Source organism: Hypanus sabinus, chromosome 5 (assembly GCF_030144855.1).
Source record: "Hypanus sabinus isolate sHypSab1 chromosome 5, sHypSab1.hap1, whole genome shotgun sequence".
NCBI lineage: Eukaryota > Metazoa > Chordata > Chondrichthyes > Myliobatiformes > Dasyatidae > Hypanus > Hypanus sabinus.
Window position 1 is genome coordinate 103,859,054 of NC_082710.1, and position 22,050 is coordinate 103,881,103.

A 22,050-nucleotide genomic window follows, 5' to 3' on the forward strand; every position below is an offset into this window, starting at 1 on the left:
GGGGCTGACTGGTGATGCCCTCATCAGTCTGCCTACAGTAATAGCATGATGGTTAAAGGACTTTTGTAAATTATTTGGCTTTTTGTTACTTGAAGACTGATGTCTTGTAACATGATCTGTTTACCTCTATCTTGGTAAATCGTAAGACATGGATGCATGAAGTTATTTTCTTAATAGGCTGTCAATCTCAAATGAAATCTGACTCCAAATAACTTTTATGTCCTGCTTTTAGACTTCTTAATGACAAAAGAGAGCAAGCAAAACAGGACCTCAAGGGGCTGGAGGAGACAGTTGTAAGTTTCATTGTGAAACGTATTGGAATTTTAATGGACTCACCTCAGAACAAACTAGCCCCCTCCCCAATTATGTAACTAAAGTTTTAAGACCATGTTTCTATAGAATAAAGACGACACCATGTGCATGTCATATGTGTAAAAACTCTTTCCACTTAAACTTTCCCAATTTTACATCCACAGTTCCCAGCTTGTACACAGAATACAGCACAGTATGAAATCATTGTTAGCATTTTTTTTGAGAGAAAGCGTGCAATTTTAATTGCATAATGGTGCATTTGTCCACTCTAACCAGTTTAACTGCAATGCAATCTGTTAATAATTTGAAACATTGAGTACTTCACAGTACTGGAAAGTGGGTGCCTTGAGATGGGAAGTGTTCATTGGTGATAATCAGTTATATCTTCCCAACAGCTGACCATTCACTTACTAAATTTCTTTGAATAGCAGAAGTGGGGTGGGGTGGGGTATAAATTTTCAATACAACAGACCAAGATCCTGTTCTGCTCCGCAAATGCTGTTTGCTCCATTGTATATTATATTTGCAACTTTTTTTTAAACAAATGGATGTTTTTCTTGGATATGGCTAGAGTCAAACCGTGAATCTTTTATTTTTTCCCCTCCCCACTCCACCCAAATTAAATAATGCAGCTTTCCATTATTTAGCTGTATTTGCAAGTCTTTGTTCTAGCTGGCATTTATGTCCTTGAATTTTTTAATATTTGTACACGTGCATGACTAATGATTGAAAGAACAAGTTCAGTTAAAACTTATATTCTCTTAACACCGTCTGCTTTATTTGAAAAGGCAAAAGAACTCCAAACACTCCACAACCTCCGAAAACTTTTTGTTCAGGACCTCACCACTAGGGTCAAGAAAGTAAGTTGACTAATGTTTTCTGTGTTTTTTTTACGTAGTTCAGTCTAGTTTTTGTACTGTGTCGTGTAACACCATGGTCCTGAGAAAACGTCGTCTCATTTTTACATATACTGTTCCAGCATTTATGGTCGAAATGACAATAAAAGTGACTTGACGACTTGGATTGATTTAATATATGTCATTCTGTACAAGTTAGTTTTGGACTTGTTGGTAAAGGTTACCTTTAATAAACCAAGTTTATTCTCCTTAAGTTTAAGCTGAAACATTCAGAAACAACACATTCTGGTTTTGTTGTAATTTGTATGTTTAATTATTACGGAGTATTAATAATTATTGGTAATAAGTTATCTATCAATCATCTAAGCAAGTGCATGGTATCTTGTAAAGTGATAGTTTGTGGGCTGGGGAGTAAGGTGGCAACTTGGACCGGAATTTGGGGGCCTAAAACTTGACGGCAGTTGGTCTATGATCACAGCAGAATAATTCGATTAAACTCAGTAATGGTTTAGTGTTGGATCACTTCCACTGCATGGAAGTGGCTTCTTGTGAATCTAAGGAGAAGGGAATAGAGTGCTTGATGGGAACGAAGATTGTATCAGTGGCAGTCTTGGATTCCCATGGAGTCGTGGAAGCATTTCAATTCCTGCAGGAAAGTGTTTTTAAATCAAAAACAAAATGCAGTATTGCTTTTTTTTATATAAGTACTGAATATTCTCAGATATGGCAAGTTAGATAATCTGTCATTGGTCATCAACTTCTGAGAGCTGTCCTTTTAAATACCCTACTGGATACATTCAGGGAACCTAATACCACACTGGGTGTCACCCTGTGATAACTAAACAAAATCGAGGTACATGCCTTTTGCAGTGGAGCCAATGCTTCAGATTGTGGTAAGCTTATCGAACTGCAAACTTAGCCTGGTTTCTGTGAGTGTTATCCCCAACAAACATTTATGTATACCTCTCAACTCTTAATTATATTTAAGATTAAAACTTGCTGCTGCTTTGTTTTCTTGTATTGATAACACACAAGTCACTTTCATCTGTGTTATGCCAAGGTTTTGATGTACATGGAGCCAAGCTGAGTTTGATCAGTAAAGATTTCAGACTGTTGGTTATTTATCTGCAGTAATTGGAAAATAGTTTATTAAACTCAGCCAGTTGTTAGGATTGGTAATCCATTTGCTATAAGGAACATGGAAATAGGCGCGCTGGTAATTTTCCAAAGGAAGATAGCCATTCTAACATTGCGTTATAGCTTAAAAGGAAAAGCATTTTGGAGCTATGTGGAAGACTCATTGGATTAGTTCCTCTAGAATCTGTCTCAAAGGGCCAGATGACCAACTCTATACTGTACAATTCCATCAGGTAGAAAATTCCAGCTGAAATGAATTTCAAAAACTGATTTTAGAGCACAAACTGTAGTATTCGACTGCACTTACCCCTTGGGCTTTGTATTTAAAACATGCAAACTAGAATAAAATCATGCTACCCTCTGGTTTCCCCTTTGATTCTATAAACAAGGTGAACAGAGATGGACTGTAGATGAATACTCTCATCTAAATAATCAGCAGCTCTTTTTGAGCTATGATGTTCGGTGTTCCATAGCCCCTCTTGGCCATGTAATATTGACCAAATGAATGTCATTAGAGTTCAGTTTGATAGAAATTATTCTGTAAATTTTTAGGGCCACATCTTCCTCTAATGATACTATAAGTGCTCTCACAATAGGTGATTTTCTAAGTGAAACCTCAGTAGTAAAGCTGGGCCGGAAGGTTGAAGCGATCATTCTTGATTGTTTCCTTCCAGCTGCATGGTTTGCAGCTACTGCAGACTGACGGGTTTTGCTTTGCGTTTCCTCAGAGCACTGAACTGGACTCAGATGATGGAGGGGGGAGTGCTGCACAGAAACAGAAAATATCCTTTCTTGAGAACAACCTGGAGCAGCTTACAAAGGTTCACAAACAGGTATGAGGATGATTTTGTTCCCTCCCCCTCCCCTCTTCTTCTATTCCCCCCTCTCTGGCCTTTTGCATCTCCCCACTTGCCTATCATCTCCCCCCAATGTCCATCCTCCTTCCCTTTCTCCCATGGTCCACTCTCCTCTCCTATCGAATTCCTTCTTCTCCAGCCCTTTATCTTTCCTACCTTCCTGGCTTCATCAATCACCTTCTAGCTATCCTCCTTTCCCTCCCCCCAATCTTTTTATTCTGGCGTCTTCCCCCTTCCTTTCCAGCCCCGAAGAAAGAGCTCAGCCTGAAATGTCAACTGTTTATTCATTTCCACAGATGCTGCTTGACTTGCTGAGTTTCCCCAGTTTTTGTGTGCGTTGCTCAAGATTTTCAGTATTTGCAGCATCTCTTGTGTGAACAATCTTAATTTCTATTTCTACTTTATTTCCATTGACTAGAAATGAATGTAAGAACAGAAATACACTATCAGGTTGCTCTGCCTGTGGTCATTTTCTACTGACTGCTAGAGTTGAGATTGACTGTAGCCATCCTGGAATCCATTGCCATCCCACTTTGTCCTGTTTGTCTTCTAGCTGGTACGTGACAATGCAGATCTTCGTTGTGAGCTTCCTAAGCTGGAAAAACGACTTCGGGCTACAGCTGAGAGAGTTAAGGCACTGGAGAGTGCATTGAAGGAAGCCAAGGAGAGCGCGATGAGGGAACGCAAGCGTTACCATCAGGAGGTCGACCGAATCAAGGAAGCAGTACGGGCCAAAAACATGGCCAGGCGGGCGCATTCAGCTCAGATTGGTGAGAGGATTTGTAGTAGTCATGCCATCTGTGATTTGCATTTTGTTTCTAACAGACCGGTACAGCATAGGAACAGGCCCTTCAGCTCACAGTGTTGTACCGAACCAGCTAAAAAATAAATTTAAAAGCCCCAGAAACTGATCCCTCCTGCCTACATGATGTCCATATCCCTCCATCTTCCTCACAGTCCTATGCCTCTCTCTTAAGAGCTTCTAATCAACTTGCCTGTACCCCCATACCAGGCAATTCATTGCAGGCATCCACCACTCTCTTGAGTAAAATACTTGCTCCTCACACCCCCCTTTAAACCTACCCCCTCACACCTTTAATGTCTGGTGTTAGACATTTTTACCCTAGGAAACAGATACTCCCTGTCTACTCTATCTGTGTCTCTCATAAACTTATAAAGTGTTGGTACGTGGCCAAGTGGTTAAGACGTTCGGCTAGTGACCTGAAGATCATTAGTTTGAGCCTTGGCTGAGGCTACATTTGTGTACTTGAGCAAGGCACTTAACCACACATTGCTCTGCGACGACTCCAGTGCCAAGCTGTATGGGTCCTAATGCCCTTCCCTTGGACAACATTGGTGGCGTGGAGAGGGGAGACGCAGCTTGGGCAACTGCTGGTCCTCCATTTAAAAAAAACCTGGCCCAGGCTTGCACCCTGGAAACTTTCCAAGGCGCAAATCTATGGTTTATCGAGACTAACAGAGGCCTACACCCAAACTTATAAACCCTATCAGGTCTCCCCTCAGCTTCCACCACTGAGAGAAAACAACCCAAGTTTGTCCAGCCTCTGATGATAGCACACACCTTCTAAACCAGACAGGATCCCGGTAACCTCTTCTGCACCCTCTCCAAAGCCTCAACACCCTTCCTATCGTGGTGTGACCATAACTGTACCCAGTGCTCCGGATGTGGCCTAACCAGGGCTTTATAAAGTTGCAACATAACCTCTTGACTTTTGAGCTCAGTGCCTCGACTAATAAAAGCGAACATTCCATTAGCCGCCTTAACCACCTTATCAACCTGGGTACCCACTTCCAAGGAGCTATGAACTTGGACCATTGAGTTGGAGGATTTATTATAGCAAAGATTGCCAGCAAATCTTTTCAAAAGAAGCACAATATGAATATAATGCCAAAGTGCCTTCACTAACTAATCTGTTAGTAGCAGTCCTACTAAATGGCATCATCCTTGACATTAGAATAATTTACATGGAGATAAGATATGGTTCTAACACGTTTGATGTTGGGATGTAGTTATGGAGGGGGAACAAAGGAGTAACATTGCGGAAGAGACTAACTTCATCAATTTTAGGAGTCCACTTGAAAGGTTTAAAGCAAGCAAAATAAAATGTCCTTTCAAAATAAGATTTGAGCTTCATCTGCAAAAACCTTCTACCATGATAAGTCCACTCGCAGGTTGGAAGCAACTGAAAAGTAAATTTTAAAAAATCCTCACATTCCGTCTAGGTAGCCTCCAACCTGGTAATTTTTCCCCTCCCTCCATCCATCCCTCTTCTTCATTTCCCCACTCTGGCCACCTGCCTCTTCTCCTCACCTGCCTATCACCTCCCCCTGGTGTCCCTCCTCCTTCACTTTTTCCCATGATCCATTCTCCTCTCCTATTAGATTCCTTCTCCAGCCCTTTGCCTTTTCCACTTATCACCTCCCTGATTCTTACTTCACCCCTCTCCCATCTGTCCGGCATCACCTATCACCTTCTCCTCCCTTCCCCCCACATTCTTGTTCTGGTTTCTTCCCCCTTGCTTCTCAGTCCTGATGAAGGGTCTCAGCCTGAAATGTCGGCCGTTTAATCATTTCCATAGATGCGCCTGATGTGCTGAGTTCCTCCAGCATTTTGTGTGTGTTGCTTTGGATGTTCAGCATCTGCAGAATCTCTTGTGTTTAAGCTAAAATGGATTCTAGCTCGCAAAGCTTTGCATGTGTAAGACTTGGTGTACATTTGTCTGTATACAGATCATGTTAGATAAAAGGCCATGTATCATACCTCGTTATCGGAATACACCTGAATGGGGATTGTGGTTGAAAGGTGATCCATTAGCAGGAATCGATGGGGCTTTGATCCAATGGCAGGTATCCATTCTCCCAATTAGGAAAAGCACAGTTACCCTTTAGAATCTTGTAAACCTCCAGTAAAGTTTTTATCTAGCTGTTGATAATTAGTTTTTCTTCTGTGATATTCTAGTCAAGTTTGTTTCATTTGAATCATCTTGAGAGGGAAAAAAATGTCTGGCATAAAATGCCAGCCAGGAAATGACTGGTGCAGAATACCTTATTTTACTTACAAAGTTTCAAAGTACATTTATTATCAAAGTATGTTTTCAGTACACAACCCTGAGATTCCTCTTCCTGTAGGCAGCACGAAATAAAGAAACAACATAGAGCCCGTTTAAAGAAAAATCCCCACACAGCAAAGACCATCAAACACCCAATGTGCAAAAAAAAACAGATCGATCAAAAAGTGAGCAAATAACACACAGAACATTAAACATCAAACCACAGAGTCCCTGAAATGGCCCAGGAGCCACACCCACCAAATCAGTCAGTCCAGCTTTGCATCAATAGCTGCAGGCCACAGCATGCAGTGCCAGTTCCACGCCAAAGCACCTCGATCAAAACATGAAAATAGTTTTTTTAAAAAAAGTAAACAAAAACATATTATTGAGAGGGAACTTGGGTATCACTGGTGCTCAATTCCTTTTACTCAGCAAACATGGGTGGGGGCCTCCGTAATGGATAGAAGAGGGTTTGTGGGTGAAATAATTTAGTTACAATTATTTATTTGACATTTATCATCTTGTTTCATTTCAGCAAAACCTATTCGTCCTGGCCATTACCCTGCATCCTCTCCAACAGCCTTTCATGCTATCCGTGGTGGTGGAGTAGCTGTGACCTCAAACCCTAGTTACTATCAGAACAAGGACAAGTAGTAAGTAGCAGACAGCCTATTCAAAATAGATGATATAAATCTATCGATTGAATTAAACCTTGTGTGGGGTTTTAATAACACTAGACACCAATTTTTCTTCAAAAATTTTCTTCCTCAGAATTTTTATTTGTTTATGACAGACCGCTTGAAGCTGAACTCAAAATATAATTTCAGACTCCTTGTATCATGTAGGAATTGGGAGAAACAGGATATTAACTTTTATTGAATATAATATGTTGAATTGCAAAGTGGCGTTGATGCTTTGGACTAGTTCAATTAAGCTGAAAATGTTTTGTTGATGATTTTCATTTGTACTCAATGTCTGAGGCTTCTTGCTTAAGTGTCCAACAATAATCAGCCAGCATTGATGGATTCCAATTCTCCTGATACCATTTCTCCATGACTGCAATGTCCTGGTGAAACCTTTCACCATGCTTGTCACTAACAGCGCCAAGATGTGCGGGGAAGTGGTTTAAATAGGAATGCAGAAAATGAATCTTTAGTGACATGCTGCACTTCATGGTTTTGTATGCTTGAAGCATGTTGCCAACCAGTTGCATGTAGTTTGGTGCTCTGTAGTTGTCAAGAAAATTTTCAGCAACATCCTTGGGTGCCTTCCACGTGTTTTTCTCCAGTGCCACTGGAAGTTCTTTGAATTGCTTGTCATTGATGACCTGTTTGATTTGTGAACCAACAAAATACCTTCCTTAATCTTGGCATCAGTTATTCTGACTTGAATTGTGAATTGAAATATTAAATATAGGCAATTTTAAAAAAAATGATACATGACGGGCAAATTTCATGATGATTTTCATGATCAGCAGCCCAAAATCCGTAAGATACACCTAAAAGTATTTGGGAAGCAAGATCTTTGTTGTCCAGTGCCATGCAGTATGTTCTTCTAAAGAGATGTGAGAATTGCATAGTGCTGGGGGATTAATTTCTTTGCTTACCTATATAAAATTAGAAACTGTTACTGACAATATGAACAGATGAGTACCTAATGGGTGGTGGGGTGGAGATGTACCTCTACCAAAGAAGGTGTAAGGCGCTCCTTCCCTCTGCTGGCTTGCAGGACGCCCTTGGGTGAGGTGTAGCATCTGCTTTGCCTCCTGATCAGGGTCACTGAAGCCATGGGAGCAGGTGGTGGATGGTCGTACGAGCAGCTGGTGCATATCACAAGTCCTGGTTATGCGATCACTGGCCCCAGGCAGATCATCTCTGAAGAGTATTGATTTGATGCTCACCAATAAATCCATCTTCCGATATTTTTTGTTGCTCAGAAAGAACTAATCTCCTTTGAAGAGTGAGCTTTCCCGTGCTGTGTTTGGTGAACTTCTCCATTACTCAAGTTTGCCCACCAATTGTTCTGATTCATTTGATTTGAATTAACTGAACTTCAAAATGTGTGTCCATTGCTTACTACATTCTGGGCCTGGCTTGCTATGGAAAGGCGTAGAAAAATTGGAGAGGTCCCCAATGGACAAATAAGAGGAAATATTTAGGGCTTGCTAGCCTTCTGGCTGCAGTGAGTGGGGATCCCAACATAGAGTCTTAAAGCACTACAGCACAGAAAGAAGCCCTTTGGCCCATCAGTCTGTGTCAGACTATTACTCTGCCTAGTCCCATCAACCTGCTCCCAGACCATTGCCCACCATACCCCTCCCATCCATGTACTTTTTTTTCCAGATCAGAATCACCGGCATGTGTCGTGAAATTTGTTAACTTAGCAGCAGCAAATGCAATACATAATATAGAAGAAGAAAAAAAATAAATCAATTACAGTATATGAATAAGGAATAGATGAAAAATCATGCAAAAAGCAGAAATGATATATAGTTAAAAAGTGAGGTAGTGTTCATGTGTTCAATGTCCATTTAGGAATCAGATGTCATAGGGGAAGAAGCTGTTCCTGAATCGCTGAGTGTGTGCCTTCAGACTTCTGTACCTCCGAGGGAGAAAAGGGCATGCCCTGGGTGCTGGAGGTCCTTGGTAACCGATGCTGCCTTTCTGAGACACTGCTCCTTGACGATGTACTGGGTACTTTGTAGGCTAGTACCCAAGATGGAGCCAACTAGATTTAGTTTCTTTCGGTCCTGTGCAATAGCTCCCCCCACCCCCATACCAGTCAGTGATGCAGCCTGTTTGATGTATGTGTGATAAATAAAGCTGAGCTTTATCATTTCTTTACACTCAATAATACACTATACATAACCCTTAACTATCCCATAGATCAAAAACTTTTCACATCAGTCCTTAATATAGTCAATCAGTTGCCTCTGCACCTGATGGGATAATGAAATCCAAATATTAACATTCTTTCTGACTTGAAATTCCTCCTAGTCACTATCTTCTAAAGCTAAACAACTCTGCATTGGTTCCCATTATAGAATGGGGAATTAGTTACACTTATCTGTGGAGCTGTCACACGAGCCCATAGTTTTCTTCACATTTTATTGATGCTTTTGGCAATTTTTCCAGGGATTGACATCACTTGAGGATTGTGGTAAAATACATGTCTAAAAAAATCTACAGCACCTTGTTCCTTCCAATCACACACACACACACACACACACACACACACTCACTCAGAAATCAAAGTCTGCCTTGTAGGTTTTCCATCGGAGCTCGCTTTCACGATGGATCAACAGTAGTGGATGGTGGGGAGACGACCACCAAGTCCAAGAGGCAGTGGGGACTTGGTGGTTGTCTCCCCGCTGCCCACTACCACCCAACACCAGCCTGCTGAGTTCATTAGGGAAGATAGAGTGTAGTGTGAGTTCAGTGGGGAACTCTGCACAATAGTATAGAGTTCATTGGGGAAGTTGCAGTATGAGACAATGCTGTGGAGCTAGTTAGGGCAAAAAAAAAGGCAGTAGGGGAGTGGGAAAAGCATCTGATTCAAGCAGTCTATAAATGCGTAACTTTCAGCAGAGACTCCTTTGGCAGACCCAGCCTCGCATTGTAACTGGCGGAGGTGTAACAGCGGAGAGCACTCTGACTGATTGAATCACAGCCTGGCAGGGAGGCTGCTTGTGATTGGCCATCTTCATCAAGGGCACAACCCTCTCCACCATTGAAGAGGTGATTCCTCACTAACGGTCCTCGGCATCCAGTATAGGAACCAGATTCAACGAGGGCTTCTTCTCTGCTGCCATCAGATTTCTGAGCAGTCTACTTTGTAATCCATTTTTTCATAATCCATTTATTTTTAAATAAATACTGCAAAACTATTTCACCTAATCGAAGTCATTGGATAGTAAATCTGATTATGATTGTTGCATGGCATATCTCAAGTAATATCCATGATGACCACCAGGTGGCATGTAATAACTTGGAAAAGAATGTATCTCAAGTGTATAATTGCCTGGAATTAGTCTAACCAAGCAATCTAAACTTTTACAAAGCTATGTTATTTTTAATTGTCACTAAAAACAAAAAGGTAACAATGTAGTGTCAGTCTTTTTGTCATATGTCCCTCCCAGATTTTTAATAAATTTGAATTTATCATTTCCAGATTTGGGAATGTTTTTTGCTTGTAACTGCAGTAATATTTGATAGAAAAGAGCTTTAAATGAGATGGCTTCATAAACTTTTGGTACTTTTCCTACTAACTGCGTTCTAAACCCTTGGAGGCGTGATATTTGTGTTTTTGGGTTTGTAAACCGCAGTGCCATGTTCATGCGACACCATTTCAGCTTGGGGTGTCGGAGTTTGGAGATCGAAGGCAGAGTAAAATTTATTATCAGAGTACATGCATGTCACCACATCCAACCCTGAGATTCTTTTTCTGCAGGCAGTCTCAGCAAATCTATAGAATAATAACTAAACAGGATAAATGAAGGAACAAGAACATAGAAGACAACAAACTGTACAAATATGAATGAATAGCAATAAGTAATGAGAACATGAAATAACAAGGTAATGAGTCCTTAAATTGAGATCATTGGTCACCTATCTCAATAGATAGGTGTAGTTATCCTCTTTTATTCAAGAGCCTGATGGCCATGAGGTAGTACCTGATGGCAGCAGTGAGAAGAGAGCATGGCTTGAGAGCTGGGGGGTCCCTGATGATGGATGCTGCTTTCCTACAACAGCGTTTCATGTGGATGTCCTCAGTGTTTGGGAGGGCTTTACCTGTTATATACTGGACCAAATCCACAACCTTTTGCAGGATTTTCTGCTCAGTGGTTCCCATACCAGGCCGTAATGCAGCCAATCAATACACTTTCCACCACACATCTATAGAAGTTTGTCAAGGTTTTTGATGTCATGCCGAATCTCTGCAGACTCCCAAGGAAGTGGAGGCACTGTTGTGCTTTCTTTGCAATTACATTATATGATGGGTCCAGGACAGGTCCTCTGAGATAGTGACACCCAGGATTTTACAGTTACTGACCCTCTCCACCTCTGATCTTTCTCCAGGTGCTCTTGTTTCATCCCACAGTCCAGTGATGTACTGGATAGGCTAATTGGTCATTGAAATTGTCCTCAGATTAGCTTGGGGTTAAATTGGAGTTTCCAGGTGTTGCCGGCTGACACAGCACAAAAGGCCGGAAGGGCCTACTCCACTCTGTATCGCTAAATAAAAACGTTATGAGGTTGATTTTGAAAGGCACCCAGACCAGAAGCACTTCTCTGGTGTTCTCTTGTATCACTCAGTATTTTGTCTGCCCCATATGCCTAGTTGTGTTTCAGATATTGGATGAGGTTTAGAGTGGATTGAAGCAGGAAACCTCACTGTGAAAAGAGATGTTAATGAATGAACATTACTGGATCTTCAGAAAGATATGACCTGAGTGGGGGGGGGGGGGTGCCATCTTCCAAAATACAAATATTCAAGTATCAGGGCAGATAATGTGTCACTATTACAGCTCGGGGCGTTTCAGAGTTTGGAGTTCAATTCCGGCACCATTCCCTATGGAGAGTCTGTAAGTACACCCTGCGGAAGGCATGGGTTTTCCCAGGAGCTCCGATTTCCACCCACAGTCCAAAGATGTACTGGGTAGGTTAACTAGTCATTATAAATTGTCCCATGATTAGGTTAGGATCATCTCATGTTCTCAATATTTATTTCTCCTTTATTTATTATTATATATTTTTTCTCTTATTTTTTGTATTTGCACAGAATCTTTTTTGCAGTTTGGATGTGGTTTTTCATGGACTTTATTTTGTCTTTTGTGTTTACTGTGATTGCCCATGAGAAAATTAATCTTACTTTGTGCAGTGTCTCAGAAAGGCAGTGTTCATTATTAAGGACCTCCAGCACCCAGGGCATGCCCCTTTCTCACTGTTACCATCAGGTAGGAGGCACAGAAGCCTGAAGGCACACACTCAGTGATTCAGGAACAGCTTCTTCCCCTCTGACATCCGATTCCTAAATGGACATTCAACCCTTGGACACTACCTCACTTTTTAAAATGTATATCATTTCTGTTTTTGCATTGAGTTTTAATCTATTCAACATAGATATACTGTAATTGATTTAGTTTTTTTCTGTATTATGTATTGCATTGAATTGCTGCTACCAAGTTAACAAATTTCACGACACATGCCAGTGATCATAAACCTGATTCTGATTCTATATAGTGACATCTATGTACTTTGTTAATAAATTAACTTTGAACATTGATTAACTCAAGGGTCTCACCACCCCACCAACTTTAACATACTTGTTTGTATAGATGCTATGATAATCCTTCAGTGGGAGTTGATTGCTCAGCTGCCATTGAGCTTACCACATAATTTAGAGGTCGTTTCAATTCCCCATTGAATTCATTCCCATTTTACAACTAAACCAACATGCAAAGTTCTTTGATGTGAACAACAGTGACGTATTTTATTAACTTTAAACTGAAATTGGTGTAATTCCTACAACTCTTAAAGAGTTCATTCTTGAAGAGATCAGAAAACTTTGTACGTGATGTCATTTTGTTGTCTCTGCAGCAGGCTTTTCTGAACTTTTATCTGCATAATTTTCCCATGAATTGTTCCATATTGCAAAATGGCCTGCCAGTGTTTATAAATGTATAATTCAAATCATTGTGTTGGATTGCAGAAACTTTTCATGTTTTACTCCAAGTACGTTGTCTAAAAGAGAACTGCTGAGATTTAATTAGACTTTGGTCCCACAGCCAGCTATTGTGTATGTTCAGTGAGAGCAGCATTTTTCCCTGAGAACAAGATCTACCTTAGAGCTGAATGTTATTTGCTCTTATTGTTTGCACAGTTTATTTCTCTCTCTGCACATTGGATGCGTGATGGTCCTTTTTTAAATGTGTTCTTTGTTTTGTGGCTGCCTGTAAGGAGATGAATCTCAAGGTTGTATATGGGTTGCAAACTTTGATAATAAATGTTCTTTGAGCTTTAAACTGATTCAAGCCACCTTGACAACAAGGGTTTTTTCCCCAGAAAATAAATCATAATGGCAGTGCATGATTGCTGTCATCAAAGCTATTTGATTCATTCTAGATTCAGGTACTTGAGGCTACCTGGTTGCCAAAGTGTGAGATGTAATTCCCTCAACAGATGGTGCTCAATAATAAAGGCATAACTCTTGTACGATTTCGTGCAAAAATGGTCTGTAATACGGTTGCTTTCACAATTGTGGAAGAGTGGCCAAGAGTAACAAGACAGGGTTGTTGGTAGACTTTATCCTGTCTAGTCTGCAGCAAGAATGGTCAACTTGGAGAAAGTAAATATGTCAAAGGGCCAATGAGAAGACTGTGGATTCTTCATCCAGGTAGTATTTTTGACTGGCTTCCATTTGGGAAGTAGAAAAAGTGAATCTAGCTGCTGAGAATGCCTAATGTTGTGACAGCTTTGACCCTTACTTGGGCATGCACTTCTGAAAGTTCTCATGTCTAACTAGAGGGCAAAACCTGCTGGACCTGGATTTGGGAAACAAGCCAAGCCGGGTGACGGAACTGACAATGGGTGAACATTTTGGGAAAAGTCACCTCAACTCACTATGTTCTAAGGTGATCGGGATAAAACCGGGGAGGGTGAATTCTGACAGGATAAGACAGGAGCAAAGGGGCATTGAATGGGAGCAGCTGCTGTCAGACACGTCCGAGTCTGACATGTGGGAGTTGTTTAGGTGAAAGTGCATTCATTGTCAAAGTATCTATACTTTATACAATCTTGAGATTTGTCTTCTTGCAGGCAGCCACAAAACAAACAAACCCAGTAGAACCCATTCAAAAAAAGCACTGTCAAACAGCCAGTGTGCAGAAAAAACAACCAAATCATGCAAACAACAAAAGCAAGCAAGCAACTGAACTCTCAAAGTGAGTCCATAGCCACTGCGGTCATCACTGCAATCTTAGTTCAACACAGAGATGAGTAAACCTTGCAGAGCAACAGGCTGAACCAGCCTGACTCTCACCTCCAGCCCCGACCTCCTGACCTTTTTAATCTGGCCTGGCACTTAAATCATGCAAACCTCAGGCCGTTCCTCATTCTTGGACCCATGCCCGGCCGCTTCAATATGCTGCTAGGCCTCAGCCCCGTTGCCTCAGTTTGGCCCATACCCAATCTTTACAATATGGCCCAGTGCTGAAGTCGATCAAACCTCAGTTCTTTCTTCGCTCTTGGGCTCTGCCTTCTCGACTCTGACTTGCCTTGGTTCTGCCACTTTGAGTTGCCTCTATGTCCACTGTAGCTATGGTAAAACAGTGGCTCATTCCCTGTCCTCGTGCCTGGGCCCTGTCACCTCGTTTCGACCTTGCACACTTTTCCGCATCTTGCACCTTTGAGACTTAAGTTCACACTGCGTAAATGCCAGGTCCTACAGGCAGCCAAAAGGGAAGTTGCAGGGTATTGACTGCAGTCATTGTTTCCCAGACAAACTCTGATTAATAAGGTAGTAATTTTCTTTGTTTTGTTTCCTGCTGGTAAGTAGTGCTGAGCTTCTTAAACTGAGTCAGCTTAAGGCCAGTAGATCAGAATTCAGGATCAGCATATTCCAATAAGGAATAAGGATGGCTGTGGTAAGTTGCAAAAACCTTAGATGATCTGAAGGATCCTACATTTGGTCAGCAAGGAAAAGGAAGCATAGATAGGCTTAGAATTGTGGAATATAAAGACAGCAGGAAAATACTAAAGCAGATGATCAGGAAGGCCAAAATGGGACATGAAATGTCTTTAGTGAGAAGAATCAAAGAGAATTCCAAGGCATTTTATACTTCTATTAAAAAAATGGAAGATAACTAAGGAGAGAATGGGTCCATTCAAGGATTAAGGACTGAATTTGTGCTTAAAATCAGAGCATGTGTCTGAGCTATTAAATGAGTACTTCATGTTACTGTTTATGGAGGAGAAGGAATTGGAGGACGGTGAAGGCTGAGTGGCTGTGGTAATGTGCCATGCCATTTTGAGATTAAAGAGAAGGTAGTACTGGGTCTTCTGAAAAGCATTAAGGTGGATAAGCCCCCAGAGCCTGATGCCACGTATCCCAGGATACTGAAAGTAGCAAGTGAAGGGATTGCTGGGGCTTTGACTAAGATCTTTGTATTCTCACTAGTAACATTGTGCCTTTGTTCAAGAAAGGAAGTAGGGATAATTTAAATGATTATACTCAAGTGATCCTTTTGTTGTTGGATAGGATACTGAGGGGTAGTGCATACACATTACCTACGACTGAAATGAAAATATGGATGTGTGGATTAGCAAATTTGCGCATGACATCAAGATGCTTTCAGTTGTGAACATTGTAAATGACTGTCAAATAATCCAACAATGTATAGAGCTGTTAGAGAGATGGGCAAACAAGTGGCAGATGGAGATTAATCTTAGCATGTGTGAGGAGTTGTACTTTAGGAGGTCAAATGAAAGGACAAGGTATATATTTAATGGTAGACTCCTTAACATCATTGAGGTGCAGAAGGATCTTGGGGTCCACATCCATAATTCAGATAAAGTGGCTATACAAGTGGATCTGGTGGTCAAGAAGGTCCGTTGTATGATGCCTTCATAGGTAGGGAGGTTGTGTGGGGTCAGGCAGACTGGTTACCGGGGGGGTGTGTGTGTGTGTGGGGTCAGGTAGACTGGTTACCGGGGGGGGGGGGATTGTGTAAAATCATTCCACCACCTGTAACACCTTTTAATTTTAATTATTTTTATTCTGAAAATTAAGACCTTCAAAATTATGGTACTGGTGTCCCCTGCTTTACAAACATTGTCTCTACGCCACTTCACTTTTACAAACAACTTACATTAGTAACCTGTTTCCGCATTACAAAGAGGATTTTCGCTTTTACAAAAATTTTTCCCATATAAATTAATTGTTCTTTGCTTTACGCCATTTCGGCTTAAGAAAGGTTTCATAGGAACGATCTCTCTCTGTGGGGGGGGGGGGGTGGTGACTCCAGTATATATCAATAGTATCAATAGGCAGTTATGAAGAGACTACGATCTGTGAGTGTAATCAAGAGGGCATAAACATAACAGATAAACGAAGCAAAAGAAATTTGACTGACATGCTTTTTATGGAGAGAGGTGCAACTGTATGTCCAAAGAATGGTAGAAGCTGATACCATTGAATCATTCAATAAAGTACTGGTAAAGGAGAAATACAGGAAGCAAGATAGTGTTAATGAGTGGCAGGAAGCTCGGCTGGACAGTAAAAACAGCACTGGGCTACTTCCGAGTTCAAATTCTGTGTGATTCCATTAATCTGTCCCGATGATCACCAAGGTGACCTCTGCTCTTCACTTCATATGACCAGATCTTTTGCTTTCACCTGACCCGGGAAATGGAAGCTTTGTTTAACAGTTTGCTCAGATATCTCCAATGATGTAACAATTTTTGTGTTGATTTGAATTGTTTTGTACATCATCACATCAAGACCCTGGAGAGCCAGATCGACCTTTTTCTCCTGTGTGAAAAAGAGAGCCACAAATGAGCTAAGCTTGATATGAATAATCAATGCTAACCTTCTTGTGACAGAAGTGTGAGTGTTTCATACATAAATAAGCAAGACTCAGAATCTAAAATAACTGGATTAGGGCCACTTGATATTTCTGGAATTCCCATTGGTTCAGAAACAGTTATTGCCCCCCCCCCCATCCAACCATCAGGCTCCTGAAACAGTGTGGATTACTTCATTCACCACAACACTGAATTATTCCATATTCTTGGACTCGTTTTCAAGGACTCTACAACTTATGTTCTCAATATTATTTTTTATTAATTTATCATTTTTGTATTTGCACAATGTCTTTTGCACATTGGTTCTTTGTCTATCTTTGTGGGTAGTTCCTCATTGTTTCTCTTGTGTTCATTATATCAACTGTGAATGCTCGCAGAAATATAAATCTCAGGCTGGTATATGGTGACATACAGTAATGTGCAAAAGTCTTAAGTACATATACAGTATATATAGCTAGGGTGCCTAATTGTAATAATTTTATATATAAGTTTCCCCCACTATCCGAAGGTAGAGTGTTCCTATGAAACCTTTCGTAAGCCGAAATGTCGTAAAGTGAAGAAGCAATTACCATTAATTTATATGGGAAAAATTTTTGAGCGTTCCTAGACCCAAAAAATAACCTACCAAATCATACCAAATAGCACATAAAACCTAAAATAACAGTAACATATAGTAAAAGCAGGAATGATATGATTAATATACAGCCTATGTAAAGTAGAAATACTGTATGTACGGTGTAGTTTCACTTATCTGAATGGGGAAGACAGAAAGCCAAGATCGATTTGGAGAAAAAAAATTGGCACGTACACGCAAGCGCACACCACTGCCTGCACAAGGCTTCACAGTCATGGTAGTCTTTCTCGGGGTAAACACACCTATAAAGCGGGCATCTTTTTTTCGTAAATCGAAAATCCTCTTTGGTTAGCGAAAACAGGTACTAATGTAGGTCTTTTGTAACAGCGAGCTGTCGTAAAGCGAACGTTCGAAAAACGGGGGCCACCTGTATTGCACTGTACTGCTGCCTCAAAAAAAAAACAAATTTCATGACAGGTGTGAGTGATTACAAACCTGATTCTGATATGGGTCACTATTGTGGACTGAGAGTGGGAAGGGGGCAGGGGGAGGGGATCATGGTTGGGAAAAGGGGAAGGGAGAGGGGAGGGAGCGGGAAGCACCAGAGATACGTTCTGTAATGATCAATAAACAGATTGTTTGGAATGAAATGACCTTGACTGGTGTCTCAGCGCTGGGTGCATCTGCACCCACACCAACCCCAACTCCCGGAACTCCTTCTCTGACTTGTGTCCCAAACCCCTCCTCGGAGCTGCACCATTGCCATTCCCAACATCCTTTGCTCCTGCCAGATTTACAAGCTAGCTCTCTGCTCCACATTCACAAATGTAGAACTGTGCCAAAGTCTCAGGCACCCCTAGCTCTCTATATATAAATATATAAATATGCCTAAGACTTCTGCACAGTACTGTATATTGTGTGTACTTTGATAAATTTACTTTGAACTTTATGCTAGCAGGAAAAAATATTGCATGAACTAATGGGTACTTTGTTTCCTAGATTGGGGCTTCAGTCAAGCATGCATTAATGACCCAAGACCAACTCATACAACCCTTCAGAAGAAAACCGCTCCTAATCATCGACCTTCTTACGAACTGTAGTCATAGGACTTTGGCTTTACCTGGGTCAAGATAAGTATGTACGGAACTGCATTCATTCTACGTCACCTAGCATCAAGGATCATATGTGTTTGTGCGTGAAAATTAATTCCCAGCCTTTTTCAGGACTATGCTAAGCTAAAATTATACATTGTATCGCAGTGTCTTAGGAAGAATATTACCTTGTATTGTGAGTTTGATTTTCTGTATGATAAAATGTTTTATTTTGTATTTTTTGGGTTGTGGGTGGGCAAACATTGCTGCTAAATTATAAATTTTAAAGGAGTGAAAAGGTAAAATTTGTGCTTGTAGAATTTTCTAAAGATTAACAAAAACTCATTTTGGCAGCATTGGTCAACCTGGTCAGTGTAGGTCTTCAAAGTGAACAACTTGGACAGCAGTGACCCAGGACTGGAATGCCTTTTAGTACAAACAAAAACTACAAGCCTTTAACTATGCTACATTTTGTTTGATTTTTACACTTCACTTGAATCACTGAGAATGTCGGAATGGAAAGCTGAAGGTTTCAAAGACGGACATAACCAATGCAAACTGGCCTTATTTTGGGTCCAAAGAAAACGTGGTCGCCTTTAGTACTCAGAAGAGACAGTTTATATTCTTGTGCAAGCAACATTGGAAAACTGGAAGCAGATACAACTTGTCCAACCACCTAATCCCTTCAGACCTTCAAGAAGAACTTTTGGTCTGTTAGCTGCCATTAACCTTACTGAAGAAATAGGAAGGAATTGTTCTATTATGAGAAGAACTGTGTAAACAAATATGTTCACTCATGGGTATATCTGTTGATGTCTACCATCACTCAATTGCTGGTTTCATGCCATTTGAACACAGATAGTTTCATTGTAGAGACTATACTGGTTCCCGGAGAACGTTTGGTCTTACGGACAGCATTATCTCTTGAGGCAATCAGAAATCTTTAATATCGATTTAATTAAAAGAAAGCTGCCTCTAACTACTCTACCATGGTGGTCCAAATGTTCCTAGATATCCTTTGGAGAGTCTGCATTGACTAAAGCTTGCACTGCATGTGGTTTTTGTATGTTTATGATTTCCATCTGTATTTTCACTTGCCTAATCATGGCTGCTGGGGTGATGAGTTATGAACAGAGCTGCGTTATCACAGTGACTGTCTTTAATTCAGTATTGGGTCCTTCATACAACTAGATGCTGATCAGCCAGTCAGTTCACCTAGTGCCAGACCTGTGAAATTGCCAAACTTTATCGAAGATTGTCACTGTGAAAGCTGGCCTTGTTAACAAGTCACAAATTCTTTTCTTGTTTTAATCTCTTGTGTCTATGGAAACCTGCCCCTTCTCAATTGCCCCTAGACACTTACAAAACTCTTTTTTTGCCGTAATACCAGTGGGATTGTTCCTTAAACCCCATCCTATAATTGCAGAACATTACATAAGGATTTGCAGAGGGGATTAAAAATGTATCTTTGGTTACTATCACTAAAATACAAGTGTGTTTATCAGTCTGCAGTTACACTCGCCTCAGCTGATTTACTTCTAAAGAAGTTGAGCAAATCTTTGGGGTTAAGTGAAACCAGCAGCCAGAACTAGTGAGCATTTTAGCAAAGTCTGATTGCTATCCTCATCAACATCCCACCACCTAAGTGCTCCTCTCTCCTCCCTCCAGACTTTAAGGGTAGATAATGGTGTAAATTAGCCTTGCTCTTGAAATAGCAGATGGCTTAATTTCCACATGTATTTATGATGATACTTGATTTTAGGATGGTGTGGATCAAAACTCGGGCCATCTGATATCCTCTGTTCTTTCCAGAAGGATGGGTACAAAGCACCGTGGTGACTGCAGTATCCCAATGACTTCTGAACAGGTTGCTTTTTAAAGGGAGTTAAACTCACAGATGTTTGAGGGGTGTTAAAAGCTGGAGGAGGAAGATAGCTCCACCAGGTGGCTGGGTCTTACTATTCCCAGCTCCTCCACATGAGAAACACAAAAGACGGAGCCTGCTGATTTAATGATGCCAGTGCCAGGAGTAATGTGTTCTGTTGTTAGCCCAATCAAAATGTTCTCAGTTACAGCCTTAGATTCTGATCAGCAAGTCAGTCAATCTAGCTCTCAGCATGCACCTAATGCTTTTGCAAGGCTGTTGCTGGAGGGGATTTTAAGCGGGCCACATCCAAGAATTCCAAGTGTGCAATTTTGCCTATGCTTATTTCCTCATGAACTTTTAAGTTACAATTTACTCTTGAATGCCTTCTTGCCTTTCATTCCATTGCTGTTCCTGCTCGTATGTTTGAAACCACTGGATTCCCATAACCCGACAGGGTTAGTTCCTACTGTTTATCTAGAGAATAAGAAATCCAGACACCATACTAATGCTGTGTGCCTGCTGAATAGCTGACCAGAGTTGGGGGAGAAAAAAAACTTTCATATTGTTCAATGTCCATTGTCTGTCTCTGGGATATATTGAGGTATCTAATGATGATACTATAGATGTTGGGATGTCAGGCTCTCTGTAGTTTGTGTCTACTTTGTAAGATGTGTATATGTATTGCAGAAGTGTTTCTCTTACCTGGCTGTATGTACAGTAGTCTTCAAATATGTTCATTTTAGGGCAACCTATATTTATTAAAACAAACCTATACAATTATTTTGTTCAAATGGTATAAAATGAATATTCATGGTCAGCATATGAATACTGTGAGGTATTTAAATAAAACATAAGATCAAGTTTGAGGGCAGTCTTAAATTTCCCTGAAATTTCTGTCCTGTAAGGTATACAAATCTGCTATGAAACGACTTGCATGATGTATAATTTACTTGAAACGGTTAATGAAAGTGCTGAAATAAAGTTGATTTAAACCCCAAAAAGTCATTTTTTTTTCTTCTTTTGAGATAGTCTGGATCTGAAACAAATGCATTTGTTCAGAGATGTAATTTTCAAATTGCGACCATTATCTTGGGACAGAATAAATAGCAAGGTAGCTCCAAACACCCAGACCTATTACAGCGTGTGTCATAATCATTTTATCATTCTGTGTAGCTGCTGAGAAACGAGTAGAGTCCAATGTTGGAAAGGTTAAAATACCTATTTTGTAGAGTTGCTAAACATGTTAATTTGCAGACGAAGTAGTATCTATTAACTTGTTAGGGAATTAGGATAGGCAATACTTAAACTGTATTTGCTTCATGTTTTTATTTTGAAACAATGAAGTGGTGGGTATCGGGTGAGAGATACAAATTAGGGGATCATTCTGGGGTTATGAAATTATGCATATTAATCAATTATTAACTATGGATTAAATGAGAAACAGTCTTTATAAAATAAAACCTGTACTGTATACAACTTAACTTCCAGATGATACTTTGTGGTTAGTGGAACCAATTATGGGGCACGGGACATTTCTGATTCTGTGCCATTGAAATTACATTGGGAAAGACAATAGGTGAATGTCCTGTTATTCACCACCAGTTTGTTCTGCATTGTATGACATGATCAATCATAGTCTCATGACCATGATTGTTCTTGGCAAATTATTCTACAGAAGGGGTTTGCCATTGCTGCCTTCTG

At 40.6% G+C, this 22,050-nt stretch overlaps 1 protein-coding gene across 2 annotated transcripts in view; it reads left to right on the forward strand.

The window, feature by feature from the left end:
* LOC132394305 (kinesin heavy chain) overlaps positions 1 to 21,340 on the forward strand; it is a 157,720-nt gene extending 136,380 nt beyond the window's left edge. For both annotated transcript variants that reach the window (XM_059970277.1, XM_059970278.1), the window contains exons 21-26: positions 233 to 293; positions 1,101 to 1,172; positions 3,035 to 3,139; positions 3,717 to 3,933; positions 6,770 to 6,887; positions 18,391 to 21,340. In XM_059970277.1, coding sequence (XP_059826260.1) covers positions 233 to 293; positions 1,101 to 1,172; positions 3,035 to 3,139; positions 3,717 to 3,933; positions 6,770 to 6,887; position 18,391 — 574 coding nt within the window. In that variant the 3' untranslated portion in view covers positions 18,392 to 21,340. The remainder of the gene's footprint in view (positions 1 to 232; positions 294 to 1,100; positions 1,173 to 3,034; positions 3,140 to 3,716; positions 3,934 to 6,769; positions 6,888 to 18,390) is intronic.
* The last annotated feature ends 710 nt before the right edge of the window (positions 21,341 to 22,050 follow it).